At 51.4% G+C, this 12,583-nt stretch overlaps 1 protein-coding gene across 4 annotated transcripts in view; it reads left to right on the top strand.

Annotated features, from left to right (window-relative positions):
• The window catches only part of SPECC1 (sperm antigen with calponin homology and coiled-coil domains 1), a 117,303-nt gene that overhangs the window by 93,488 nt on the left and 11,232 nt on the right, over positions 1 to 12,583 (top strand). For all 4 annotated transcript variants that reach the window (XM_019545771.1, XM_019545769.1, XM_019545770.1 and 1 more), the window contains one exon: positions 10,836 to 10,952. In XM_019545771.1, the coding sequence (XP_019401316.1) occupies positions 10,836 to 10,952 (117 nt within the window). The remainder of the gene's footprint in view (positions 1 to 10,835; positions 10,953 to 12,583) is intronic.

The following is a 12,583-nucleotide window of genomic DNA, read 5'->3' as shown; positions in this document are numbered from 1 at the left end:
TCCCTTCCGACCCTAGAAACTATGAAACTATGACCCGGAGCTTTGGCAGTGGGCTACAAGTGCCTTCTACTCTTTGGTAGCCAGTTTGAATCCAGTCCTGGCCTATTGTGTCTGAGACAGGGTGGCAGCCTACCAGGACAATTAGAATGGGAATGGCAGACAGGCTGCCTGGCCCGGTATGCTCTGGTCCAGTGGCCAGATACTTTACATCCAGACCAAAACCTGCATAATGGGCTAGTGTGCACCAACACGCCTGAGCTGGAAGTGCCTTCCCCCGTCCCAGGAAGCCAACGGCCTATGTCTGGAAGCAGGAGGTCTAGTTCCCTTTTCTGCATCTTCATCGTGGGTAACGTAACAGCAGCCCTTTTGCTGGGTCACATCATTCTGAACATTTTTCCAGTCCACATTAAGCATCTCGTCTTGATACATTATCCTTAAGTTGTCTCAGACTATATGGCAGTGGGCAAAGACCTACTAGAAAACCCCACATAAGGGGACCAACCAAACTGAATCAACCAGGGCTGAGACACATAGGCCATCCTGCTCCTGTTCTGTGCATGGTGTGGGATTTGTTCACCAGAGCACCCAGGTCAGCACTGCCATAACAGACCTTAGTGGAAAAGCTCTGAGAACCGTCCGTGATGGCCATGCGAATCGCAGCAAAGCTGCATCCCATCCCTAGCAAGCCCCCACGGCGCTTTGGATCCTCAGACAACTCCAGCCTAGACTGCTTGGGGTGGTATGTTGGCTGTCTTCACCACTTTCACTTCCATCTTTATGCGTCAATAGGGCCTGATAAACCTCAGCCTGGTATTATTCTCTGTATCGTAACATCGTCAGCTGCATCCCTGGCTCTCCACACAATCGATCGTTGGAGCGCAGGAAGCAGAAGCGTTTCGCAGCTCGGTCGCGGTACGTGGAGATGGGTGTGCGAGCCAGCCGGCCGCATGTTCGAACGTGCCTTTGCAGCGACAAAACAGTAGTAAAAAAAGAAGTGAACCCTGTTGCCTGTCGCCAGTGGTTTATGAGCCCTTTGGAAAGGCTGGACTTCCGCAGCTCTGTGGTCTGCACTCGAAAGCTTGCCAACAAATCAAGCGCATCCCAGCTAATGTGAATGGGGCAAAAGACATTGTGGAACAAAAATGATGCAGATTTTGCTGCCGCCCATCTCTCCACCTTCCGCACAGAGAACTGAAGATCGAATCGCTGCGCTAGGAAGCAAGAGACACGTTCTCTTGCCGCACCCTCTGTCTGGTGCCTGGAACCAGAGATCAGTGCCTCTTGAGAGGTTGCTAATTAAATAAAAACCCTCTCTTTCTAAAAGAGTTTTTTCTGCAGATTAGAGTTCCACTTTTTTAACTCTACCGGCATCTTCTTCTGCTGACTACAAAGGACCTTGTTGGTGGTATAGCTCTTTCCATCCAAAAGGGGAATTAGCTTCATGGGTACCGGTGCCAAGGGCTGTCCTAGTGTGTCTGTTTAGGGGGAGGGATATATTTTTACCTGTTTTGGGGTTTTTTTGTACCAGCATAACTATTTATTTATGGCCATCGTTTGTGACATTGCTGCCTGAGGAGCGGATAAAACCCTTTGGTTCTTGTTCTGCCTCCCTGGCTCCAGTAACAAAGTTTTCAGCTCCTGGAAAAGGCTGCTAACCTCAGACAGGCTTTTCCTTTCCACGCAGAACATGAACTCCAGTTGTAAAGAGCCATGGTTCAGAGCCCCGCTGACACTTGCGGAGAGGACTGGCCATCCGAGGATTAACCGAGCCCCAGGAATGAGAAGATCTGGATTTTACCCCTAGCTTTTGCCACAGACCCTCTCTGTGGCCTTGCTTATGTTGCTTGATGTCTCTGCCTCAGTTTCCCCAGTTCTGAAAGTAGTTGTGAAAACAGATACTACCAAGCCACTTACAGGGGAGCGGTGTGAGTTGGTGCTGTTTGGGAAGTGCTTGGAGCGCCTCTGATGCAAAGGCAAATTCGTTGTTCGTTTAAGATTTTAGAATCGCGTGCCCTGTATTTTTCCTTCTGCATTCACTTCCTTCCCAAAGCTCTTCCTTCTCCAGGGAAAGCGATCCTCCTCCAACAACGCATCCATCTGACTTCTCACGTGAGACACCTCCAAGTCTCCAGCTGCAGAGTAGGGGCAGGCGGCTGCTTTAGAAACATTTGACTTTGTAAGTGCGGCGGGGAAAATGTGGCTCTTCGGGAATAATCGGGCCAACAACTGATGCGAGCTGCCCTCACAGCAACGCCCACGTGGAGATGTGCTTGTCTGTACAGTCCCCAGCCAGATTACTCCCCCTTTCACACAAGGGGCTTTATCCTGTAAACAAATACAAGCCTTTTAGTCGGCAGGACCAAACAGGCACCCAGACTGCTCTCCCCTCCACTGCTTTCTGTCCTGCTGGGTACTTTTCAAAATCGCATTTACATTCCCAGAGTCCAGGACACTTTCCTCGCGTTGCCTGGAAGCGGTGACGATCGGTGAAAACACTGAATCCATTGGTCCCTGGCTGGAAGAGCTCCAGTGCCTGATCCTGCAGGAGCAAGTCAGGAGGCTGATCAGGGATACAGGCAGGCAGTAGATTTCAAAGATTTCATAGTCATAGTCATTAGGGCTGGAAGGGACCTCGGGAGATCATCGAGTCCAGCCCCCCGCCCAAAGGGCAGGAAGTCAGCTGGGGTCATAGGATTCAGTAGGTGTGTCATTGCGAGCCACAGGGGAGAGCTCGTTTCCGCCTGCCCCCTCTCCCCTAATATCTGTGTGGTCCCTGGAGCTGTTGATGTGGGCTCACTATTACAGCCACGGGAACACAGCCCAGGCTGCTGCTTTTTTTTTTCATTTTGGCAGAAAAGCAGTCCCCATTCAGCAGTGGCGTAACTCATGTGTAATGCGTGAGCTGGTCAGAAAATGGATGGAAGTATTAATTACGCGTCTGGCAGTGGGTTAGCTTTCAGCAGGTGAGCACGGCCAGCTTCGCTCGGGCTGAAGGCAGAGGGGAGGAACGTAGCTGGAACAGAAAGTCCCCAGAGAGTTGCTTAATCTTACCCCTCTGTAGTGGTTCCCAGGCCTCCGACCTGACCCCTTCTCCCCTCCGTGCGTCTGTCTAGCACGCCCCATGAACGCCAGATGGGTGCATGTTGCATGACTTCACCACTCACACCCCACGTACAGCTGCAGCCCCTGTTACCTCGCCCCTGACCTGACCCAGAGATGCTTGTGGGAGCTGCACGTACTCGCACCAGCTTGACGTGTGGGCCCGTACCTTTACGCATGGAAGAGCTCTCGGCGCACGTAACATCACCTCTCTCTTCCTGGTTCAAGGGGCGGGGGGATACAGCGAAAGACCAGGACGAGGCGTCTGCATAAACCGTAGGATTGTGTGGAGCATCAGTAACTGCTGGATGGGACCTCGAGCGTGAATTTAAAACAAGGAAATCACATGTTAGGGGGACTGGGCCACAGCTTGGATGTGCCCCTCTGTTGTGCCAGCACTCCTCTGTTTTCTTTGTCTCCAGAGGGCCAGGGCGACTTGGCTGAAGACCTTGGACACGGCCCCGGGCTCGAATCTAGCGCCCTTTGTTTCTCATTTAAATGAGGAATGAGAAGCAGTGCAAGTGGGCAGTGGTGGAGCTGAGGCTTCTTTGTAGCCAGGAAAGCAGTAAGGTCATCTTTCCATAACCCGGGCTGAGCCATTGTCATCCCACTGTGCTTAAATCAGGTGGTCCCCACCCATTGATACCTGCACTGCGTGAGGTATATTATGACCTGCAAGTATGATCAGCAGTAACGCGTCTCTCTAAAGTGCTTGGCAGGGGAATGAGAAAGCAAGGTGGTGGGGATACGAGCACAGCGCGTGGACTCGCAAAGTAGGCCCCAAACAGTTGCCACAGGGGCTGCAGCGTGCTTAGTCATTTTGGTTTAATTGGCTGCTTTGGGTTGGTTCCTGCTGAAGGTGTTTAAGCCTGGAGGATGCCAAAGGGCTGAAGGTCTTTTGGCTTCTGCCCAGCCTTACCTGGCCATTTAATCTCTATGGTGCAGTATCGCTGCTGTTCAAGTTATTCTGGGTTTCTGTGTTTAATCCGAGGTGTGGGGTATCGTGTGTCGCATTTAAGGTGAAGTTCCTTTGTTTGAATGCGACACACAGTACCCCACAACTCAGACTAAACGCAGAAACCCAGAACAACTTAGCAACAGCAATACAGTTTAATGGTAGCAGCTTCTGGGAGATCTGATATGCAAACCGTTGTAGCCTCCCCAACCACAGTTGTGTGAAGCTGCCTGTAAGTCATGCTGCTGCACTACGTAATCCTGGAGAAATCTGGCAGCTCTTAATTGCAGACACTCTTCCCTCTTGTCGGTGTTGACTGGATGCGACCACGCTCTTAACTGATTCATATTCCCAGTGGATGACATCCAGTTGCTCAGGCATTTCAAATCCCTGGTGAGACGCGCCAGAGTGGAGTGTTTTGTGCACTGAGAAGACGGGGTCACCATAAAATGAGCAGGAGGAGCCCTTTTCGGCTCTTCCTGTTTCTCAAGGAATATTTAGGAGTTTGTCTAACCGAAGTTCAGAGCCTGCACAACTCTCTGGATGCAGCTTCTGCAGCTGGAGGCTGCTAAAGTACCCCCACCCATTATGAGCTAATAAAACCCAATTAGATTTGCAGTTTCGTGGAGCCATCGTTAACGTGGGCCTGGCTGAAATGATCTCTGGGGTTGCCTTTCAAAGCACCTTACCCAGATTTTACAAGAGGAAGGTCGAAGTTCCCAGGTGCAACTCTGTGAAAGGGAGGGGGGGTTTTTTCAGACGTTCGCTTCTAAATATAGCTACCTGAAAGGCTTCCACGCTTTCGGTCGATGCAGATGTGGCTTCCCTGTTGGCTGATAAGGAAGGCAGGGCTCCAGCATGCGTTGCTGGTGAGATGCTATTAAAAACAAAAGATAATTTCCTTAGGTTTATTCTCCGTATTTACTTTAGCTAAATCTGCGCAGTGTGTGTTAGTTTATATTCTGTCTGAGACTGAGCCTTGGTGAGTAGCCACCTTCCCAGTGCAGCCTTTCAAACCACTGGCTTGGGTGGCAGCAGGGAGCTTGGTACAGCAGGAGGAAGGGAAAGAGCATTCGCTGGGGATGTGTCTGTCGGTTATAATCCTGTTCTGCAATGAGAATGATGCCTCCGAACTCTTGCTAAGAGCACTGCCTGCCACCTGCCTGCACAGAGCGGTTTGTGGTAGCAGTATAATTTCTGCAGGCTAAGGAGCAGTCTGCAGCCTCTGATTTACCGTTGTTGCACATTCAAGGCCTGGAGTCAGAGGCAGACATTGAAATCTGAGCAGGTCATTACTTTTCCCCAGTGGTAAAATGAGAGTTTGTTTTTCAGTTGAAAAAAATTCACGCTGCTTTCCCTCTGTGCCCACTAGGATGGTGTTCGTCGGCAGGTGGGGTCTGGGTCGTGCCACGGGGACCTCAGATGAAAAAGGACCTAAATGTGAGGAGACCATCTGGTTGGGCTGGCGATGGGTTCGCTCCTTCCATCCATTTTGCATCTGGGTTATGCCGCAAGTGCCTCCTATACCGAGCCTAAATCACTTGGGAGGAATGTGTATAGGGTGCAGATCTCCCCCGTCTTCTACTTGACTTCAGACAAACATGGCTAACGACGTCGTGCAAATGAAACCTATTTTGTTTCTGAAAGAATTTGTTCGGAGCCGGACCACTACCCCACGAGCGTCTTTGGGCTGTGGCATGACCCCGGGGGGGGGGCATGTTTTCCCCAGACTGAGTCAGGCTGTTCTGCGTTTCGACCCCAGTGAAATGCTTCCCCCCTGCCCTTGCGCTCATGCCGTGGCTCGAGGGTGGAGGAGCAGGGAGGTGTGGCACGAGGCTGGGATCATTTCACTGCCAAAGGAATCAACAGAAGCAAGTGGTTTCCAAGGTGCCCATCCCCTGAATCCCGCACTTGTGTCTGACGGCAGCAGAGGAAAGAATAAAGAGGAGCTCGCCGCTCGCAAACGTCACCCGAAACGGGGTTTAATAGGGAACCTAGCACGACACCGGAGAGCAGGTTGTGCCATGTGTGAAATAAGAGTCTGTTCAGAGAAAAACAGCAGCTTGTGGTGCTCAGGAGGCTGGAAGAGAGCGACTGGGTGGTCGTGTGTGCGTGGGACCCTTGAGTTGAAAGGACTTATGCTGGGCTTGGCCTTGAGACAGCAATTCGGGCTGGCCTTTATTTCCACTCACCCATTTCTCCCAGGTGGCTAAGGAAGTCCCAGACACTTTCTAGCAGCTGCCCTTGTGTAGTTGTTGTCAGCCCAGCCTGCTGGCTGTTTCCAAGATGTGGATGCAAGGGTTTAGGTTGCATACCTGTGCTGGAGGGGTTGGTTGGAGACACGAGGGGAATTTTGAGGTGCCTTTTGGGCTTTGGGGTTTCTGTCTTCTACATGTTGCCATCTGGGGAAGGGTTAAGCATAACTGAATCTACCAACCTAGGTAAAAGGGATCAGTGGGGCACAGGATGGTGGATTATTGCAGGCGGGCGATGTTTCATCTCTTGCACGCGCCTGCTGAGGCAGACTAGCGCACAGCCCATCTGAAGAATCCTGCAGAATTGGAAAAGAGGATTAAAAAGAGGATTCTCCTCTCCGTCCCGTCGCTTGGCTTGAGCATTAAAGCATTGCACGGGGTGAGGTGGTGGGGACTTTGCAACTTCAGACTCCCTGGTGTCCTTCCACCCTTCACCGGCACAAGGTTGAGGCTCCTGTTTGCAGTTCAGCTGGTCTGTCCTGCTCTCGTGGCCTCCCTGGTCCTGAACATCTCTTGGAAGCAGGGTCAGGGGCAAGGAGAGACCGTCGCAGATCCTTCTGCTGCACATGGAGGAGTGTCAGGCCGTGCATTGTGCTTTAAGGGGAAGCATTTGCTCCCCCGCCAGCTCCCAGCTGAGCAGCTTTTCCTGCCCCACCCACCGCACAGCTGCTTCTAATGTCGGAAACATCAAAGCGACTGGATGAGTCGGAGCGCTGCATGCGTCTCTCCTGGGGGCTTCTTTTCATTTCCCGTTCCAGAAGGCGAAGTCTTATCATTCCTCTCCACTTGTTCACAAAGCGTTGTCCAGCGCTGTGAGCCCCACATCCCCTTTTCGTCTCGCTGCAAGTGGAGGCTTGGATGTGAAGGTTGAGGTCTCTGGGTATGGGGCTTCCTACTTCTCCAGCGCAGGAGACTGAGCTCCTGAATGTATGGAGGGCAGAACTCCACCCCCCCCCCGCCTGCATTGTAGCTGGTGTTTCTCCTAGCAGCGTCTAAAGCAGGTTCAGGAATTGGGAATATTTCAACCTGTTTGATTTCAAAGTGACAGCAGTTCGCTCTCTGGCTGGCTTTTGCTCAGCTTTTATTCAGATATACCATCCCCCATTAACGGAGGAGTTCTGCCATCCTGGGAAGATAACAGCAGTTAACATGACAGGCCCAAACTTGATCCTCGGAGCACGATCATAAAAATGAAGAGGTGGAAAATACCTGTCATTGCATCTAGTGTGTCCCTCAGCCACTTATTTTCTGCAGGGTGCTTCCTACTGCGTGGCCCAGACTGATTTTAAACTTCTCGAGAAATGAGGCTGCACCGTTTCCCTAAGAGACTGTAATCGCACTGTTGGCTGAGGCTGAACGGTTGTTGGTAGAAGAGCATCCAAGCAGGTTGCCCCGCTGCCCAGGTCTACTGCTAGCAAGCGGGGGAAAAGCAAATGCTGAGAAAAGTCAGACTTTGCTCATTTTCACTTCTGTGGTCACTAGGAGATGCAATCGCAATCTCCATGCTCAGCTCGAGTCATTTCTGTAAAATCAAAACGAGAACATGGTAAGTGCTAGCGCAGGCAAGCAGACGGGCTTCGAGGACTGAAGCAGTGAATCTTTCCTCAGGCAACTGTAAATGGATTAATAGTGGAACTTGTTTCTCAGAAAACTGCAGGGAAGTAGGGTAATCCAATCTTGTCCGACCCCTTAATGCAATTAAATTGCTCTTCATTAAGGCTTGGAGGCTGGAACATGATCACCGGATAATGGTCTCCTGCTGGTGCTTTGAGGCTCAGGCTACATCAAGACACTTATTTTCATAGCAGGGGACGGTGGTCTTGTGACCGTGTTCAGCCCCAAGCTCTGTAGTCCTAGTATCTCAATCGGCGATTCCTTGCGCGACAGGTGACCTGCACTCTGAGTAGATTAGACGGCAGATCTGCATTTGTTTCAGCCGATCAGGAGCAGTCTTCTGAAGAAGAATATTTGGGGGGGGTTAAATTGCAAGATACTGCGTTTTTCAGCCAAAATCCTATTTTATGAAATGTTTGTATGGATCACGGAGTTCTGGTCAGCTGTTGCTGGGGTCATCTGACCCCAGCAGTCTTTCCTGGCGCTGGACCCGATGATCTCTGAGGTCTCTTCCAGCCTAATGTCCATGAATCTGTGAATCCAGCACTTGAACTGGATGGACTGATTGCAAGGATACTGCAGTGAAGAGTGCACACTAAAACCCTCCTGTCTGTGTCAGTGGGGCACACTGGGGATATGCTGCTCTTAGGGTCCTTGTCTCTCTGTAAATGTTAGCAGTATGTGCAATACAGCTACTAAAGAAAGTGGCATAAGGTTTTTGTGTGAGGCTCTGTAGACCATTGCTGGAAGAGCCTAATGCAGTGATCCTCAGCCAGGGTGCCTTGAGATGTTTTCCAGGGTGCCGTGGAGTACCACTCAATAGTAGCGCAGTGACGTGGGCAAGCATGATTCATAAAGTAAACCCAGAGATTTCCGATAGGAATCCCTGGTGTTAAAGCCATTCTGGCCTGTTGTGCTCTTTCTGAGTTTTTTGCAGCTGAAACGCTATTATTTTTTTCCATAGTCAAAAAATGAGTGAAAACATGATGAAGGGTGTTTGTGTCAGAAAGCGCTAAGGAGAATTTTTCCAGCTATTTGAGTTGGTCTAGTAAAATATATCGGATTTACCCAAAGAACCTTGTCTGCTTATGAACTCAGACCAGCGCGGCTACAACCTACACCCCTTAAACAGCAAAGAGCTGGCATTTTCCCAGGGGTGCCTTGGGATACTACTGGTCTAGATAACTTTCGACCTACCTGCAGGGTGATGGAGATAGTCATTTATCAGCACGCAGTGACTGATGGGTGATGGAGGTAGTTGTTGCCAACGTGCTGCAAGCAGCTCAGCTTACACATATTGGCATCCAGAGCTGAGGCTTCCTGCTCCCCCACATCACTGCAGCTGCAAGAAGCTGACCTCTTTTGTTTGGTCTGTAATCAGCATTTTTGGACCACAAACTGTAGGTGAGAGAGTGCCTGGCAGACTGCCGTAGCTGTAGCGAGGCACCAGGAGCCTGAGAAGGGTCACGTGGTTGCAATGGTTGGAGCTAGCCCACCAGCATGTCTTCAACTCCAGATTTTCTTGAGAGGAGAGGCCCCGTAGAGGCCCTTTGCTCCCTGGACACCGGCGCACTCTGTCTCAACAAACACGTTTGCACAAGAAAGTTCCCACATGGTTGTCCGGGGACATGAGGTCATGCCAGCATGTCACTTAAAGCCCTCAGATTACCCTACCCAGCAGAAAAAGCATCTGCTCTGCTAATTGCACCCTTTAGGGCACAGGAACAGGAAGGAGAATGGACCTCCAGGGCTCAAGCTGTATCTACATTAGACCATTTGTCTCTTAACATGTCCCCACTTTAGCACTATCCATGCGGCTCTGCTAGCATTAGCGAGCCCGGGAATGCTGCTGCGTGCGGCCACTGACTTCTCCATAGTGGCGCCTTCAGCACCAGCTCAGAGGTCGAGTTGCAGGCGCGTCTTCCACTGCTGCGTGATGGGAGTGGTGGGGTAACGGGTAGCTGAGCTTCTGCACTGAGGTGCGCTTTGCAAGGGTCATTCCTGTTAGCAGAGGCACCCATGCATTTATTTTATGCTGATGCTGGTTAATAGGTGAGAGAGCGGCAGGAAACCAGCTGTCCTGCTGCCTGACCTTTGACAGGCCACATAACAGCCTGTGCCTTAGGCTCTGTGTGCTGCAGCTTTTGCAAAGCAAAACGTGATGCTCCAATGGAAGGTGCTGGGTACGTACAGGCTATGAGGATACAGGCACGCATGCATGTAAATGAGCTACATCTGTGAGGATCCTGGGATGCTGCCAGCGCAGGCTTTGACGCCACGTTCGCACGTTCCTGTTCGGTGACCACGTGCATCATTTATTTGGGGCTTACAGAGCAGCTGCTACTGCGATTCGGCAGGGCAGAGGCCCCTTGGCTGTTGCACTGAGCTGAGTGTTAACTAACAGTCAGTTTGCACGTTCTCACTAAAGCAGGGCTCTGGTATATGATGTGGTCACCCGTATCAGTGATACCAACTCCACCCCTCTGCGCACTGGTGACCCCGGTGATGCAGCCCAGTTGCAGGGCAAGAGGAAATGAAAAACCGAAAAGTGTTTTTCAGGGTGCCTGACTGCGAGTGGAGAATTTATGTCTTGGTTGCTGGAACAAAGTTACCACGGTCACCATATATTATACGCAGGGTGCATAAAATTCTTCCTCCTGACAGGGCTCCTGCCATGCCACATTTTGCCTAGGGCATGTCTCGCTGTCTGGGAGGCACTGCCCTGACTTGGGTGGCATGTGGAACTAGGTTTGCTTTTCACACGAAACCCGCCACCTGGACTCCTCCTCCTTCTGGGCTGAGTCTGGCAATGCCCCTGCTCTCCCCTCCCTGTCTGCCCAAACCCTAAATCAGTATGTGCTCCGTGCCCATCATTAGCACCTTTCAGCACTGGGTCTCGTTTCACCCCGCAGAACATCGACATCACCAACTTCAGCAGCAGCTGGAGCGACGGGCTGGCCTTCTGCGCTCTCCTGCACACCTATCTGCCAGCGCACATCCCGTACCAGGAGCTCAATGGTCAGGACAAGGTAAGCAGGTGTGCTGGCGGGGATTGCCTTCCATTGTGCTGGTGCCACCCAGCTCAGGCGTAAAAAGCCCGGCATTGCTGCAGGCGTAACCTATCGGGGTGGGCAACAAAACTGATAAAAGCAAAAGTAACTGAAGGTGCACAAAGCAGATTGATGGGGAAGAAAGAAAGAGGAGGCCTGGAGCAGGAACAGAGTGGGTGCATGGCATCCTAGGGACTGGGAGTCACAAGGTTAGAGTCCAGCTTAGCAGGAGCTGAGCCCGTTCAGTGCTAAGTGCACATAGGAAGAGCAGTTCTAGCAAATGCTTCCACGTGCCTCCTCATAGCCTAAGAATGCACGTGTGGAGGTGGTTTTCTTCCGGCTACTGTTAATAACCCGGATGTCTCTGTGCCAGCCTTTCAGGGCCAAGCGTTTTTGCAACCCAGGTGTCATGTTTTGGGCCTCCTGACTTTCCACAGCGTTTCAGTCTCAGTGTGAGAGGGAGTGTTTATTGTCGAGCTGGGATTTCGAGCATTCTTGCCCCGTTACTGCCCTGCTGCTTGGGGCCAGCTCCCCTCCCTGTGATGCATGCTATGGCACTGACTCACTGCGGAGGAGAGATCCATCGTTGGGACTGTTTGCAGAACAGCTTGTCAAAAGCTAAGCCGCTTCAATGCATTGCTGTCACACGGCGCGCTTTCTTACCATTTGTCTCAGCCCCTTCAGGTGTAAATGTGCTACTGACAGGCTGTGAGTAAAGGGAGCCCAGGGTTTCCGTGATGAGCAAGTAGAGGGCAGAATATCGATTGTCCCGTGTGCTGGAGAGTTCTGAAATGTTAGATAACTCCTATCAAAAGCAAGCTTGCTCTCCACGTGATGACAAAGCCCCCCAGTGTCAGGATTTAGGGCGAAGCTTATCAGAACCAGCTGATAACCAGCTTTTCTGTTTTCCAAGGACCTTCCCCGCCCTTTGGACTGCAGGTTAAGAAAACTTTTGCTGGGAGAATATTTCAGGAGGGTGAAGCACATTGCAGTGGTTAGGTTTGCAGATGAGCTCGATTCTTGAGGGGGGAGTGGGGGTAGCAGAGGCCGCGGGCAGGACGACTGCATGGTACTCTTTCACAAGGGAAGGGGCAAGGGCCCGAGGCTCAAGTGTGTAAAGCGACTTGCAAATCTAACCCTTTTCTGTCTGTGTTCCCTGTGTCTCGCCCCTGTGAAGCAGGCTGCTCTTGAAGTTCAGCGGTTAAATACAATTCGAGCTTGGTCAGAAAAATCATGTGTGCCCATAACATTATGGTGTCCCATGAACCACTGAGAGCAGGCCTGTTACCTGCAACAAGCAGGCAAAGGAGAGCAGCATGAGCCGAGAGCTAGCGTTGTGGTTCCTGATGTGAAAGGGGTGAATAGCACGTTAACCACGTTGAGAGCCCAGCCGGGCATTGCCTGCATGAAGCCCCCAGTACAGTCCTCTCGAGTGCGACAGTTAGCAGCGTTTTGCCTGGCAAGTAAGATCCACAGACCACAGGCTGCAGGTGGAGAGCTACAAACATTACACGGGGAGAGGCGAGGAAAGTTAATGCGAGAACAGCAGCAGCAACTTGTGAAAGTGGGAGGATATTGTGAGTCTGCTGAGACGGAAAAATGACAGCTAA

The sequence above is a fragment of the Crocodylus porosus genome, unplaced genomic scaffold, assembly GCF_001723895.1.
Source record: "Crocodylus porosus isolate Cpor-Errol unplaced genomic scaffold, CroPor_comp1, whole genome shotgun sequence".
Taxonomy (NCBI): Eukaryota; Metazoa; Chordata; order Crocodylia; family Crocodylidae; genus Crocodylus; species Crocodylus porosus.
This window is presented reverse-complemented; position numbering and strand designations above follow the sequence as displayed.